General features: G+C 33.0%; 2 protein-coding genes across 2 annotated transcripts; one reads left to right on the top strand and one right to left on the bottom strand.

Moving 5' to 3' along the window:
- Positions 1-786: 786 nt before the first annotated feature.
- Positions 787-12,804, top strand: LOC119603896 (mitochondrial proton/calcium exchanger protein). The gene is given in 7 exon segments (XM_037956177.1): positions 787-1,082; positions 1,471-1,620; positions 6,803-8,793; positions 8,858-8,962; positions 11,785-11,896; positions 11,899-12,095; positions 12,158-12,804. Coding segments are annotated over 6 exon segments (2,643 nt in total). The 5' UTR covers positions 787-1,082; positions 1,471-1,550; the 3' UTR covers positions 12,326-12,804.
- Positions 12,805-16,247: 3,443 nt separating this feature from the next.
- Positions 16,248-17,160, bottom strand: LOC119603915. Its single transcript, XM_037956200.1, has one exon. It carries the CDS (start codon positions 17,054-17,056, stop codon positions 16,352-16,354), a length of 705 nt encoding a protein of 234 aa, XP_037812128.1. The 5' UTR covers positions 17,057-17,160; the 3' UTR covers positions 16,248-16,351.
- Positions 17,161-17,549: the final 389 nt, after the last annotated feature.

The raw sequence follows: 17,549 nt of genomic DNA, 5'->3' as shown, positions 1-17,549 counted from the left end.
AAAAGATATATAATTTAAAAATCGTTTTCTATAAAGAACAATGTTATAAATAAGTTGTGTATACAAAATACTATTATACTTAAAACTGTCATACAAAAAGTTATATGCAAAACAATTTATAGAGAAATATATTGTAGAGATTTTTTTAATTTAGAAAATATCGTTATACACAACATTTCTTATGGAATATTTTATATAAAAACTGTCGAAAAACGTATACATAACATACAAATTTCAACTTACAATACTTTGTATAGAAAAAAATATTATACGCAACATTACATAAAATATTCTATTACAAATACATTTTCTACAAAAAATCTGTTATACAAAACTATAGACTAGTCTATAGTTTTATATATACTCTTGTCTATAGTTTTGTATATAGTCTAGTTCATAGTCTAGTCTATAGTTTTGTATATAGTCTAGTTTATAGTCTAGTCTATAGTCTTGTCTATAGTGTGGTCTATAGTCTAGTCTATAGTCTAGTCTATATTTTAGTCTATAGTTTAGTCTATAGTCTAGTCTATAGTCTAGTCTGTAGTCTGGGCTAAAGCCTAGTCTATAGTCTAGTATAGTTTATAGACTAGTCTGTAGTCTAGTCTAGGTTGTACATTAACTACTATAAGTAACTACTTGTTCGAAAAGTAGTACATACCTAAATACTATGAAAAAAGTAATAACTTCTCCATCTCTGCTTGTGTTAAGTACCTTGGGAAACAAACAAAACCTTAACATCTGGCAATATTTCCCCACACAACATGTCATTTATTTCCACCACTCTCTCCATCAAAACGTAGACAAAAAGAAAAATAAAAAATCTTTGAGAACATCGGATCAAGTGTAAAACAGAAGATTATTTAAATTTTTTTATTCGGACAAAAGTATTTGAGAAAAAAAGAAGCAAGCAACCTCTTGCAAGAAAAGAATTCACAACAATAATAAGAAAAAAATCACGAAGTTTCTACGAAAACGACTTAAAAATTATAAAAATAATACAAGTGCAAACGAAATTACATAAAATTTAATGCAAAATACAAGTGAAAAAGCTAAAAATTATTAAATTTATTATAGATAATAAGGTAATCAAACATAAATCAGTAAATGGAAAGTGAAAATTTCACGAGAGTTGATTTCAAAAAAGCAGCACCAGTGAAAAAATATATACAGGGTGTCTAAGGGATATTAAACCGTTGGTATTGTGTGTTTTTTGTGTAGAAAAAAACAGACGAGTCATACTTTGTGCAATTTTTAAGCACGATTGTGTAATACAATAAATAATAAATTGAAATTAGTGAAGTGTAAATATTTAATACCAATAACAAAATAAATTTAAATAAAGAAAGTTTTCTAAGCCAGTTTTTCTTATAAGAATTAAAATTTTATGTGAAAATAATATTATTGGAAAAATCAATTTTCTAATTGTTTGCCAACTGTTCCTTTCTAAAATTGTTTGTGTTAATTTTTCAGCTAGCTATTCTAAAACATAAAAACAAAAGCAAATCCTTAAAAACGGGTTGAATAAATTGCAACAAATAAAAAACAACAAAATGAATACTTTCGTCAAAAACTACCGGAAAAGTGGTATTACCACACACATGGTTCTGCCCTCAAAGAAATGTAAGTACAAATCCAAAAAAAATAATTGTTTATTTTATTCAAAAAAATCTACAGACTTTATTTTTCGTGTAAAAGAAAATTTTCCATTGTAAGAAAATAAAAAATACGTAAAAAACAACAACAAAACATGTTCGTGTTTGACGAGAACAAATAAAAAAAAAAATAAGAATGACGTGTGTGTGAGAGTTTGTTGTTTTGTTATTGTTTTTTTGTCATAACATTACCAAAGTCAAAAGAGTTGCCAGACCATATGCCGGTTCAGAGATTTTTAAATCGGACTGTCAAATTACATGTAAATTACTAAAGATTAATTATTAATAAAAATAATACAAAAATATATAAATAATATAACTACAATTTTCTTATCCTTCTCCTTTTGTTAGTGTGTTAGTTGTCATTGAATATTTATTACAAACATCTGTTATTTGTTTTGCTTTTTTGCCTGTTCTTTTGCTGTTTTTTTGTGTTGTTCTGTCTAATTCGAAAATAAAATTTGTCAAGTCTGCAAATTAGCGCTTATCAATTTATGTTTTTTGTGCTTATTCATTTATAATTTAGTTTTTTGTAGTTTTTCTTGTTTTAAATTTGATAACAAATCATTTGGTTTGTGTTAGTATTTATTATTATTTAAATGTTTGTGCCAAAATTTAAATTTCTTAAAAAATTTTTGCCGTTTTCAATTGTTCAATTAAAACTTCTGTTATTGAATATCTTTAGATCTAAACTAGAACTGAACTAGAATTGAACTAGAACTGAACTAGAACTGAACTAGAACTGAACTAGAACTGAACTAGAACTGAACTAGAACTGAACTAGAACTGAACTAGAACTGAACTAGAACTGAACTAGAACTGAACTAGAACTGAACTAGAACTGAACTAGAACTGAACTAGAACTGAACTAGAACTGAACTAGAACTGAACTAGAACTGAACTAGAACTGAACTAGAACTGAACTAGAACTGAACTAGAACTGAACTAGAACTGAACTAGAACTGAACTAGAACTGAACTAGAACTGAACTAGAACTGAACTAGAACTGAACTAGAACTGAACTAGAACTGAACTAGAACTGAACTAGAACTGAACTAGAACTGAACTAGAACTGAACTAGAACTGAACTAGAACTGAACTAGAACTGAACTAGAACTGAACTAGAACTGAACTAGAACTGAACTAGAACTGAACTAGAACTGAACTAGAACTGAACTAGAACTGAACTAGAACTGAACTAGAACTGAACTAGAACTGAACTAGAACTGAACTAGAACTGAACTAGAACTGAACTAGAACTGAACTAGAACTGAACTAGAACTGAACTAGAACTGAACTAGAACTGAACTAGAACTGAACTAGAACTGAACTAGAACTGAACTAGAACTGAACTAGAACTGAACTAGAACTGAACTAGAACTGAACTAGAACTGAACTAGAACTGAACTAGAACTGAACTAGAATTGTTTAACAATGTCTTGTTTATCCTTTTTCCCTTCCTTTGTTTTTTTCTTAGCAGCTATGTAACTCTATATTTTATTGTTCTTCTTTGTAAATCTATAGGGAATACAAAAGTCATTAATTTTAGACATACGCTTTTCCCAAAAAATATCTTAACAAAGAGATTGTTAATACACAATTGATTGTGAAATTTTTGCACTGAATTACGTTGTGTTTTACATTTTCCTTCTTTAATTTTTTTTTTGGCAACTGCTCACGAATGTTTTTTGTTTTTGAATACAACAATTAAAATTAAACTTGATCTGAACGAAGGTGAAATTATTTGAAAATTAGGTTAATGCACTATTTTGTATTTAAAACACACGAAAAAGAAAGCATTATTTGTCATTATTAATAACAAAAATTTAAGATAAATACTAAATGATTCCATAAATATAATTATAATGAAATTTGTTTTTAACAAATTTCAAACATAAAATTGTGCGACATTTGTAATCATTTTAAGATTTTGTTAAAAATTATCTTTAACCTATTTTCAAACATGACGCAATATTCGATTTTGTGGTGGAAAAACAATAATTGAAAATATATTTTTCTTTTCAAAATGTTTTTAATATTTTAATATTTTCTATTTAATATTCTTATTTAAAGCAATTTGTTTTATGAAAAAATTTGCAAAATTTTTTTTTGTTATTAATTTTCTTTTAAACAATTAGACTTGGTTAGACAAATTGACGTCTCTCCTTTTTGTTTTGTTTAAGGGGAATTATTGTTTTGTATAGTTGTTTATATTTAAGGTAAAAGTACATTTAATTTGTGCTCTTTTGGTATTATGTTATTAATTTATATTATATATATTTTTTTTTTATTTTATAATATTGTTTATTATATATTTCTTTTTATTTATTTTATTTATTAACCTAAACAAATTAACACTTTTATTATTTACTATTTTAATACTTGGCTTATGTGGACGTCTTAATCTTTTTTAATCTAAAAGTAAATTTATCATATCAACACCATTTGATAACAAAATGTTGGAGTAAAAATAAAAAAGATTAGTTAATTTTGACAACTAAGTTCTAATAGTTAACATTAAAAAAGAAAAGAGAAGGACTGATGTAGATGAGAACAGGATCTGATATGAACTAGAACAGAATTAGAACAGAACTAGAACAGAACTAGAACAGAACTAGAACAGAACTAGAACAGAACTAGAACAGAACTAGAACAGAACTAGAACAAACTAGAACAGAACTAGAACAGAACTAGAAAGAACTAGAACAGAACTAGAACAGAACTAGAACAGAACTAGAACAGAACTAGAACAGAACTAGAACAGAACTAGAACAGAACTAGAACAGAACTAGAACAGAACTAGAACAGAACTAGAACAGAACTAGAACAGAACTAGAACAGAACTAGAACAGAACTAGAACAGAACTAGAACAGAACTAGAACAGAACTAGAACAGAACTAGAACAGAACTAGAACAGAACTAGAACAGAACTAGAACAGAACTAGAACAGAACTAGAACAGAAACTAGAACAGAACTAGAACAGAACTAGAACAGAACTAGAACAGAACTAGAACTAGAACAGAACTAGAACTAGAACAGAACTAGAACAAACTAGAACAGAACTAGAACAGAACTAGAACAGAACTAGAACAGAACTAGAAACAGAACTAGAACAGAACTAGAACAGAACTAGAACAGAACTAGAACAGAACTAGAACAGAACTAGAACAGAACTAGAACAGAACTAGAACAGAACTAGAACTAGAACAGAACTAGAACAGAACTAGAACAGAACTAGAAACAGAACTAGAACAGAACTAGAACAGAACTAGAACAGAACTAGAACAGAACTAGAACAGAACTAGAACAGAACTAGAACAGAACTAGAACAGAACTAGAACAGAACTAGAACAGAACTAGAACAGAACTAGAACAGAACTAGAACAGAACTAGAACAGAACTAGAACAGAACTAGAACAGAACTAGAACAGAACTAGAACAGAACTAGAACAGAACTAGAACAGAACTAGAACAGAACTAGAACAGAACTAGAACAGAACTAGAACAGAACTAGAACAGAACTAGAACAGAACTAGAACAGAACTAGAACAGAACTAGAACAGAACTAGAACAGAACTAGAACAGAACTAGAACAGAACTAAACAGAACTAGACAGAACAGAACAGAACTAGAACAGAACTAGAACAGAACTAGAACAGAACTAGAACAGAACTAGAACAGAACTAGAACAGAACTAGAACAGAACTAGAACAGAACTAGAACAACTAGAACCGAACTAGAACAGAACTAGAACAGAACTAGAAACAGAACTAGAACAGAACTAGAACAGAACTAGAAACAGAACTAGAACAACTAGAACAGAACTAGAACAGAACTAGAACGCCTAGAACAGAACTAGAACAGAACTAGAACAGACTAGAACAGAACTAGACAGAACTAGAACCAGAACTAGAACAGAATGAACAGAACTAGAACAGAACTAGAACAGAACTAGAAACTGAACAGAACTAGAACAGAACTAGAACAGAACTAGAACAGAACTAGAACAGAACTAGAACAGAACTAGAACAGAACTAGAACAGAACTAGAACAGAACTAGAACAGAACTAGAACAGAACTAGAACCAGAACTAGAACAGAACTAGAACAGAAACTAGACAGAACTAGAACAGAACTAGAACAGAACTAGAACAGAACTAGAACAGAACTAGAACAGAACTAGAACAGAACTAGAACAGAACAGAACTAGAACAGAACTAGAACAGAACTAGAACAGAACTAGAACAGAACTAGAACAGAACTAGAACAGAGACTAGAACAGAACTAGAACAGAACTAGAACAGAACTAGAACAGAACTAGAACAGAACTAGAACTAGAACAGAACTAGAACAGAACTAGAACAGAACTAGAACAGAACTAGAACCGAATAGAACAGAACTAGATACAGAACTAGAACAGAACTAGAACAGAACTAGAACAGAACTAGAACAGAAACTAGAAAGAACTAGAACAGAACTAGAACAGAACTAGAACAGAACTAGAACAGAACTAGAACAGAACTAGAACAGAACTAGAACAGAACTAGAACAGAACTAGAACAGAACTAGAACAGAACTAGAACAGAACTAGAACAGAACTAGAACTGAACTAGAACAGAACTAGAACAGAACTAGAACAGAACTAGAACAGAACTAGAACAGAACTAGAACAGAACTAGAACAGAACTAGAACAGAACTAGAACAGAACTAGAACAGAACTAGAACAGAACTAGAACAGAACTAGAACAGAACTAGAACAGAACTAGAACAGAACTAGAACAGAACTAGAACAGAACTAGAACAGAACTAGAACAGAACTAGACAGAACAGAACAGAACTAGAACAGAACTAGAACAGAACTAGAACAGAACTAGAACAGAACTAGAACAGAACTAGAACAGAACTAGAACAGAACTAGAACAGAACTAGAACAGAACTAGAACAGAACTAGAACAGAACTAGAACAGAACTAGAACAGAACTAGACACAGAACTAGAAACAGAACTAGAACAGAACTAGAACAGAACTAGAACTGAACTGGAACAGAACTAGTATATATTTCATGCATGAATAATACACACAATTAATCACTCCTTTAATAAATTGATTGTTTTTTCAAATATATCAATACTTTTTTGAAACTTTCAGATTCCTCAGCACATTATCGTTCACATTTTGCGCTAAAATATCGCCTTGATCCACATGGACCACACAGCTATGTCAGTCGACATACACTACTATCACATCATCAATATCTACCGGCTGTTACAGTGGCAGTCCGTCATGATTATCACACTTTACAGCAAAATCAACGTCACCTAACATCGGTGCCTTTACCCTACAGTTATCACAGTAGTCGGTATTTCCGTTTGGGTCAAGGCCTTTACGAACAACCTTCCTCCAAAGTTGAGGTAACCGTGCAAAATATGAAAAATAAACAAAAGGAAAAAGTCGAAGAAATACTTAAAGAAGCCACTGCTGCAACAGCAGCTGCAAGTGACAATAAAGTGGTGGAGGCCACCCAAAAACCGGTTGCCATTAAGAAACCTTTAAAGACCCGCATTTGGGAGGAGATTGTACATTATTATCATGGTTTCCGGTTGCTATTTATCGATATCAACATTTGCCGCAAGTTGCTGTGGCGTGTGCTGAATGGCAAAACTTTGACCAGAAGAGAAAATAAGCTTTTGGTGCGCACCACTTCTGATGTGTTCCGTTTGATACCATTCTCGGTATTTATTATAGTTCCTTTTATGGAATTGGCTCTGCCTTTGTTTATAAAATTTTTCCCCGGCATGTTGCCATCCACATTCCAAACTAGCAAGGAAAGGGAGGATAAACTAAAACAGGCTTTGCAAGTGCGTTTGGAAATGGCCAAATTCTTGCAAAAGACCTTGGATGAAATGACTGTTCAGCATAAGGAGCACAAGAGTGAGGAAGCCAAACAGTTTGAATTATTCTTTCAAAAGATCAAGGATCCCAATGAGCAGGTATCCAATGATGACATTATAAAGTTTGCCAAACGCTTTGAAGATGAAATCACTTTGGATTCTCTCAGCGGCGAACAACTGTCGGCCTTGTGTAGGGTTCTAGAGTTGAATACAGTGGGTACCTCGAATCTACTAAGATTCCAATTGCGTTTGAAATTACGTTCATTAGCCGCAGATGATCGTGTCATAGAACGTGAGGGTGTTAATTCTCTGGATTTATGGGAATTACAGCAGGCCTGCAAGGCTCGTGGCATGCGTGCCTATGGCCTGACTAAGGAGCGTATGCAAAAACAATTACAAGAATGGATCGACTTATCGCTAAATGAAAAAGTACCTCCCACTTTGCTTTTGCTCTCGAGAGCAATATCGATTTCGGATGATTCCATTACCACCGATAAGCTTAAGGAAACCCTTAGAGTATTACCCGATTCGTTGGCCAATCAAACTAAGGCCGCCATTGGTGAACGTGAAGGCAAAATCGATAACAAAGTCAAATTGGAAATTATCAAAGAGGAAGTGCGCAAAATCCAAGAAGAACGCGAAGAGGAAAGGCAAGAAGCCAAGGCTAAGGCTCAAAAGGAGGATATGCTCGATAAGGCTAAACTCATTGAAGATGTCAGCGCTGAGCTTATAGATCGCGCCAAGGATGTTACCGATCAAGTACCACCATTGGAAAGAGTGAAACCTATTGTCTCAACCGTGCTCACTGAAGCACAAACCGCTAAGGAGGCTGAAACCGCCAAGGCTAAGGATGAAGAAGAGAAATCTATTTCCTCCAAGGATGTAGAACTCTTATCGGAAGCCTTGAAAACTCTCTCCACCGATAAGAAAATGGTGGTCGAAAAGGAAACCATTAAAGATCTCAAAACTGAACTGGAAGAATACAAAGAAGATGTTGAAGAACTACGTGAAGTGCGTCAAGTTGTACAGGAGCCCGTCCATGAAAGTCGTGCAGCCAAAATGCTATTCAAAAAGGTTAATAGTATGATTGGTCAATTGGACAAGGTGCTAACGGATTTGGAGGAAAAACAACACAAGGTCAAGGCTCAGGATCTGATTGGGGAAGAGCTGACCAAGGAGCAAGAGGAAGCCAAACGTCGTCAACAGGATATTGTGCAAATCGATGAATTGGTGCAGACTATTAAGAAGGTGGGTGGGAGTTTGGTTTAGTAATGAAAATTAGTGCATCTAATAAGTTATTTTTTTTTTGCAGTTGAAACAAACCTCAGACGAGTCAAGACTTAAACAAATTGAAAATGTTTTAAGTAAATTGGATGCTGACAAAGATGGTGCCATATCTGTGGATGAAGTGCTTAAGGTGAGTTTTGGTAAAGACTAGACAATAGACAGATTTAAATACTATAGACTAAAATTAACAGAACTATAGCTAAAGCAGAACAAGAACTGAACTAGAAGTGAACAAGAACTTAACTAGAACTGAACTAGAACTGAACTAGAACTGAACTAGAACTGAACTAGAACTGAACTAGAACTGAACTAGAACTGAACTAGAACTGAACTAGAACTGAACTAGAACTGAACTAGAACTGAACTAGAAACTGAACTAGAACTGAACTAGAACTGAACTAGAACTGAACTAGAACTGAACTAGAACTGAACTAGAACTGAACTAGAACTGAACTAGAACTGAACTAGAACTGAACTAGAACTGAACTAGAACTGAACTAGAACTGAACTAGAACTGAACTAGAACTGAACTAGAACTGAACTAGAACTGAACTAGAACTGAACTAGAACTGAACTAGAACTAGAACTGAACTAGAACTGAAACTAGAACTGAACTAGAACTGAACTAGAACTGAACTAGAACTGAACTAGAACTGAACTAGAACTGAACTAGAACTGAACTAGAACTGAACTAGAACTGAACTAGAACTGAACTAGAACTGAACTAGAACAGAACTAGAACTGAACTAGAACTGAACTAGAACTGAACTAAGAACTGAACTAGAACTGAACTAGAACTGAACTAGAACATGAACTAGAACTGAACTAGAACTGAACTAGAACTGAACTAGAATGAACTAGAACTGAACTAGAACTGAACTAGAACTGAACAAGAAACTGAACTAGAACTGAACTAGAACTGAACTAGAACTACGAACTGAACTAGAACTGAACTAGAACTGAACTAGAACTGAACTAGAACTGAACTAGAACTGAAATAGAACTGAACTAGAACTGAACTAGAACTGACTAGAACTGAACTAGAAACTAGAACTGAACTAGAACTGAACTAGACAGAACTAGAACAGAACTAGAACTGAACTAGAACTGAACAAGAACTGAACTAGAACTGAACTAGAACTGAACTAGAACTGAACTAGAACTGAACTAGAACTGAACTAGAACTGAACTAGAACTGAACTAGAACTGAACTAGAACTGAACTAGAACTGAACTAGAACTGAACTAGAACTGAACTAGAACTGAACTAGAACTGAACTAGAACTGAACTAGAACTGAACTAGAACTGAACTAGAACTGAACTAGAACTGAACTAGAACTGAACTAGAACTGAACTAGAACTAAACTAGAACTGAACTAGAACTGAACTAGAACTGAACTAGAACTGAACTAGAACTGAACTAGAACTGAACTAGAACTGAACTAGAACTGAACTAGAACTGAACTAGAACTGAACTAGAACAGAACTAGAACAGAACTAGAACAGAACTAGAACAGAACTAGAACAGAACTAGAACTAAACTAGAACTGAACTAGAACTGAACTAGAACTGAACTAGAACTGAACTAGAACTGAACTAGAACTGAACTAGAACTGAACTAGAACTGAACTAGAACTGAACTAGAACTGAACTAGAACTGAACTAGAACTGAACTAGAACTGAACTAGAACTGAACTAGAACTGAACTAGAACTGAACTAGAACTGAACTAGAACTGAACTAGAACAGAACTAGAACAGAACTAGAACAGAACTAGAACAGAACTAGAACAGAACTAGAACAGAACTAGAACAGAACTAGAACAGAACTAGAACAGAACTAGAACTAAACTAGAACTGAACTAGAACTGAACTAGAACTGAACTAGAACTGAACTAGAACTGAACTAGAACTGAACTAGAACAGAACTAGAACTGAACTAGAACTGAAGTAGAACTGAACTAGAACTGAACTAGAACTGAACTAGAACTGAACTTGAACTGAACTAGAACTGAACTAGAACTGAACTAGAACTGAACTAGAACTGAACTAGAACTGAACTAGAACTGAACTAGAACTGAACTAGAACTGAACTAGAACTGAACTAGAACTGAACTAGAACTGAACTAGAACTGAACTAGAACTGAACTAGAACTGAACTAGAACTGAACTAGAACTGAACTAGAACTGAACTAGAACTGAACTAGAACTGAACTAGAACTGAACTAGAACTAGAACTGAACTAGAACTGAACTAGAACTGAACTAGAAACTGAACTAGAACTGAACTAGAACTGAACTAGAACTGAACTAGAACTGAACTAGAACTGAACTAGAACTGAACTAGAACTGAACTAGAACTGAACTAGAACTGAACTAGAACTGAACTAGAACTGAACTAGAACTGAACTAGAACTGAACTAGAACTGAACTAGAACTGAACTAGAACTCAACTAGAACTGAACTAGAACTGAACTAGAACTGAACTAGAACTAGAACTGAACTGAACTAGAACTGAACTAGAACTGAACTAGAACTGAACTAGAACTGAACTAGAACTGAACTAGAACTGAACTAGAACTGAACTAGAACTGAACTAGAACTGAACTAGAACTGAACTAGAACTGAACTAGAACTGAACTAGAACTGAACTAGAACTGAACTAGAACTGAACTAGAACTGAACTAGAACTGAACTAGAACTGAACTAGAACTGAACTAGAACTGAACTAGAACTGAACTAGAACTGAACTAGAACTGAACTAGAACTGAACTAGAACTGAACTAGAACTGAACTAGAACTGAACTAGAACTGAACTAGAACTGAACTAGAACTGAACTAGAACTGAACTAGAACTGAACTAGAAATGAACTAGAACTGAACTAAACTGCAATCAATTTTATAAAGTTTCTTCTAGTAAAACCTAAAACTCATATTACTTTTCTTTTCCTAAAGGTCGTCGAAGCCATTGGCCGTGAAAATGTAAAACTTAATGAAAAACAATTGGAAGAATTGATTATTCTCTTGGAGAAAGAAGAAATCATAGAGGCAGAAGAGAAAATTGAAAAGCTATTGCCAAAAGTATAAAAGAAGCTGAAGGAGCTAAAAAAGTAGCAGAACAAATGCAAGCTAATGAGAACAGTACTAAGCAACAGAAAACAGCGAGTACCATCTACACAGAAGATCTTAAAGATTGTGCTAAAGTTATAAAAGAAAATGCACTCAATCTAGATGAGATCGATAAGAAAAATGTGCTAAAAACAGAGGTAAGATAAGTTAGCTAACATTTTGGTTAATATTTTTAATAAATGGCTTTCTATTTTTTTAGGCGGCGGCCAACACCAAACAGGAAAGTGTACTCTTAGAGGCAGCTGAGAAACAAAAGGATAAAATTTTACCTAAAACTGATATCATGCCATCAACAACACCACCACCAAATACATTACCACCTAACACCAAAACAAATCAAGTCAATACTAAAGATAAAATGATATGACTTGATAAAACAGATGTTTCCCCCTCTTCTTCCTCTTCTACTACTTCTACTAAGCTTAAGAATAAACCTAATGAATAAATCCTTTTGTTTGATATATAATGACAATAATTGAAATTTCCTAAAAGTTTTGAAAAAGAAATTGTCTGTAAACAAGGTTAAAGATACAAATGGACTTTACCCCAACCAACAAGTTTCCCAGTCTGCTCTTCTATAACAGGTCTTAGCTTTTCGGCGATTTATTTAGAACTAAAACAAACCGCGTGTTATATTTCAACAGTTAGTTTTTAAACTGTTTCCTTTTTGTCATGTCATTGTGTTAAGTTTATATACATATATTTTTTCTAGCTATTTCCTTTTTAATTTTTTATAATAAATAAAAAAACTTCTTAATTGTACCTTTAAAAATAATTTTATATAAAAACGAAAAGATTAAAATTTCTTTTCTAAAGATAATTTCTAATAAATCAATTTTAAAATGATTTTGAAAATAGTTTTTTGTTTTTTTTCCTTGCACTTGAACAACTTTTCTAATTTGTTTAAAATCCTTAACAATTATCAACTGTTTAATAAAGTTTATAAGAAATCCTGTCAATTTGTACTAAAACAGCGAAATGGAAAATAATCTCATTTAGCATTTACACTAACTAAATGAGATTATTTTCAGTTTTGTGTTTTTTCTTCCAAATAAACTGGATTATTATAACCGTTTTCCAAAACTGTTCCTTGTTTTGTAATAATTATATGTTTTATTTAACAAAACCCAAAAAATGAATAATTGAAACTGAGGCTGTTTTACTGTAATAATTTTTCTGTTTTCAATTCATATAAATTGTTTTCATTTCTAAGAACAAATTTTTAATAATTTATTTTAACATTTTATGTAGTTTTTGCTATTTTTCCAAATTGAAAATCATCATGAATTATAAAGAAAAATCTATGTAAAGAATTTGCACAAAATCTAAAGTAAAAAAAGATTGTATAAATTAATAAAAATGTGAAGTAATTAGTAAATAAAGCTATTTTTATATATTAACAATAATAAACCCCTAAAACAAATAAAACGAATTATTATTATTGATAAATAACTAATGTGTGTGTGTGTGTTAAATATTTAAACTGCAAATATATGCAAAAAAATAAACTTAATAAAGTATTGTTTAATAATTTATAAATAATTAAAGAAATTAAACGAGTATTTAGCCAATAAAAGATTTGGTGAAAATAAAAAATTGTTTTTATTCAAGATCAAAGATTTTTCAGGGGAACTGGACTAAAATATAGAACCGAACTAAAACAGAACTAGAACAGAACTAGAACATAACTAGAACATAACTAGAACAGAACTAGAACAGAACTAGAACAGAACTAGAACAGAACTAGAACAGAACTAGAACTGAACTAGAACTAAACTAGAACAGAACTAGAACAGAACTAGAACAGAACTAGAACAGAACTAGAACAGAACTAGAACAGAACTAGAACAGAACTAGAACAGAACTAGAACAGAACTAGAACAGAACTAGAACAGAACTAGAACAGAACTAGAACAGCAACTAGAACAGAAACATAGAACTGAACTAGAACTAACTAGAACAGAACTAGAACAGAACTAGAACAGAACTAGAACAGAACTAGAACAGAACTAGAAAGAACTAGACAGAACTAGAACAGAACTAGAACAGAACTAGAACAGAACTAGAACAGAACTAGAAAGAACTAGATAGAACTAGAACAGAACTAAAAACAGAACTAGAACAGAACTAGAACAGAACTAAAACAGAACTAGAACAGAACTAGAACAGAACTAGAAACAAAACTAGAACTAGAACAGAACTAGAACAGAACTAGAACAGAACTAAGAACAGAAGAACTAGAACAGAACTAGAACAGAACTAGAACAGAACTAGAACAGAACTAGGAACCGAACTAGAACAGAACTAGAACAGAACTTAGAACAGAACTAGAACAGAACTAGAACAGAACTAGAACAGAACTAGAACAGAACTTAGAACAGAACTAGAACAGAACTAGAACAGAACTAGAACAGAACTAGAACTAGAAACAGGAACTAGAACAGAACTAGACAGAACTAGAACGAACTAGAACAAGAACTAGAACAGAACTCGAACAGCACTAGAACAAGAACTAGAACAGAACTAGAACAGAACTAACAGAACTAGGAACAGAACTAGAACAGAACTAAGAACAGAACTAGACAGAACTGACTCTTCTCCTCATTCTCTTTACATCTCTCCCCCCTTCTTAGAACTAGAACAGAACTAGAACAGAACTAGAACAGAAACTAGAACAGAACTAGAACAGAACTAGAACAGGACTAGACAGACGTAGCACAGAACCTAGAACTAGACAACTAGACAGAACTAGAACAGAACTAGAACAGAACTAGAACAGACCAACAGCATAGCACAGAACTCAGAACAGACTAGAACAGAACTAGACAGAACAGAACAGAACTAGAACAGACCTAGAACAGACACTAGCAACAGAACTAGCACAGAACTACAGAACTAGAACAGAACTAGAACAGAACTAGAACAGAACTAGAACAGAACTAGAACAGAACTAGAACAGAACTAGAACAGAACTAGAACAGAACTAGAACAGAACTAGAACAGAACTAGAACAGAACTAGAACAGAACTAGAACAGAACTAGAACAGAACTAGAACAGAACTAGAACAGAACTAGAACAGAACTAGAACAGAACTAGAACAGAACTAGAACAGAACTAGAACAGAACTAGAACAGAACAGAACTAGAAAGAACTAGAACAGAACTAGAACAGAACTAGAACAGAACTAGAACAGAACTAGAATAGAACTAGAACAGAACTAGAACAGAACTAGAACAGAACTAGAACTGAACTAGAACAGAACTAGAATAGAACTAGAACAGAACTAGAACAGAACTAAAACAGAACTAGAACAGAACTAGAACAGAACGAACAGAACTAGAACAGAACTAGAACAGAACTAGAACAGAACTAGAACAGAACTAGAACAGAACTAGAACAGAACTAGAACAGAACTAGAATAGAACTAGAACAGAACTAGAACAGAACTAAAACAGAACTAGAACAGAACTAGAACAGAACTACAGAACTAGAACAGAACTAGAACAGAACTAGAACAGAACTAGAACAGAACTAGAACAGAACTAGAACAGAACTAGAACAGAACTAGAACAGAACTAGAACAGAACTAGAACACTAGAACAGAACTAGAACAGAACTAGAACAGAACTAGAACAGAACTAGAACAGAACTAGAACAGAACTAGAACAGAACTAGAACAGAACTAGAACAGAACTAGAACAGAACTAGAACAGAACTAGAACAGAACTAGAACAGAACTAGAACAGAACTAGAACAGAACTAGAACAGCACTAGAACAGAACTAGAAAAGAACTTGCACAGAACTAGAACAGAACCAGAACAAAACTAGAACAGAACTAAAATAAACTAAAAGAACTAGAACAGAACTAGAACAGAACTAGAACAGAACTAGAACAGAACTAGAACAGAACTAGAACAGAACTAGAACAGAACTAGAAACAGAACTAGAACTGAACTAGAACAGAACAGAGCTAGAACAGAACTAAAACAGAACTAAAACAGAACTAAAACAGAACTAAAACAGAACTAAAACCGAACTAAAACAGAACTAAAACAGAACTAAAACAGCACTAAAACAGAACTAAAACAGAACTAAAACAGAACTAAAACAGAACTAAAACAGAACTAGAACAGAAATAAAATTGAATTAGTCCTATGGACTAAACTAAAGATTATACAGACTGCACTATAGTCTGGGCTAAAGTATATAACATAGTCCAGATAATAGACAAGACTATAGTTCACACAATAAACTAGACTCCAGTATGCATTTTGCGATAACTTTTAATTTATATTTTAAAACTTGTTATATTTCTTTTACAAAAAGTCTTTATTCTAAACTTGAGTTTACATTAATTTCTATAATTCTAAACATTCTTTAAGTTATCAAAATTATTTTTGCATCTTCTGCAACCATCCAATACGCCACGAGGTTGCCTCTGGATAGTTGTATTTAATCACTGGAGAATGTTCATATCTTTGTGTTAAGTATTCCTTCCTCTGACCATTTTTAAGTAAATGGCGTTCAGCTTCCGGCAATGGTTTCATAGGTCTCGAAAATTTTCCCACAAATTTAAGTTCATCACGAGACAGATCATAGGCAAATTCTGATGACGCTTGCTGAGAGTGTGAAGGTAAACGAGACCGCGTTCCTTTTGTTACAAAGCTATTGAAAGGTGACTTCCATTTGGTAGAAGCAGGCAGGCGGGCCGATTTTGGTGTGTTGCTTAAGGGATTCAAACCGGTAGATTTAAGGGAACGATTTGGGGCACTTTGGGGCCGTTGTTTGGTTTTATTGCCTAAAGGAGCTGCTGATTTTATAGAATCCATAGTATGTGAAGTGGACACAGGCTTGTTTATGTCTTTTGTGTCCAACTGCTGAAAATCCTTTTCAACACTATTACTTGTTATTAGGGATGTATTATTTGCTTTTAGCTGATATGTTTCCCTGCTGATTGGTTGCTGCGGTAACTCATCATTGTTTGAATTTGGTTGTCTCTTTTGGGGCTGTTCTATTCTAATATTAAACATTTCTCTAGAAGTTGCTGATTTCTTTCTTTTAAATATTCTGTAGTTTCGTTTCCTTGGTGTGGTCATAATTTGTTTGAATTTTAAAACAACTGAATTTAGAAGAAAACATGGCGAAGAAGGAAAACTGCGAAATTTAAATTAATTTTATATTGAAAAGAAAGTTGCCAGGATAATTTTAGATTTACTTTTGAATTTACCGTATTTCAATATGTTTTAATTTTTTGACCATCGAGTCAATAGTATTGCCTATGAATTGTATACTGTAGTCTATAGTCTGGAGTCTAGTCTAGTTTAAAGCTTGAAATATAATCTAGTCCATAGTCTAATATACATATACTAAACTCTTAAGTCTAGACTCTTAGTCTGGTATATAGTATGCTACTGAGTCTAGTCTATAGTCTAGTCTATAGTCTAGTCTATAGTCTAGTCAATAGTCTAGTCTATAGTCTAGTCAATAGTCTAGTCTATAGTCTAGTCTATAGTCTAGTCTATAGTCTAGTCTATAGTCTAGTCTATAGTCTAGTCTATAGTCTAGTCTATAGTCTAGTCTATAGTCTAG

This window comes from Lucilia sericata, unplaced genomic scaffold (genome assembly GCF_015586225.1).
Source record: "Lucilia sericata isolate MDLA Ls3-8-SP2 unplaced genomic scaffold, ASM1558622v1 Contig000346F_arrow, whole genome shotgun sequence".
NCBI lineage: Eukaryota > Metazoa > Arthropoda > Insecta > Diptera > Calliphoridae > Lucilia > Lucilia sericata.
The sequence above is the reverse complement of the archived record's forward strand: the minus strand, read 5'-3'. Positions and strand labels throughout refer to the sequence as shown.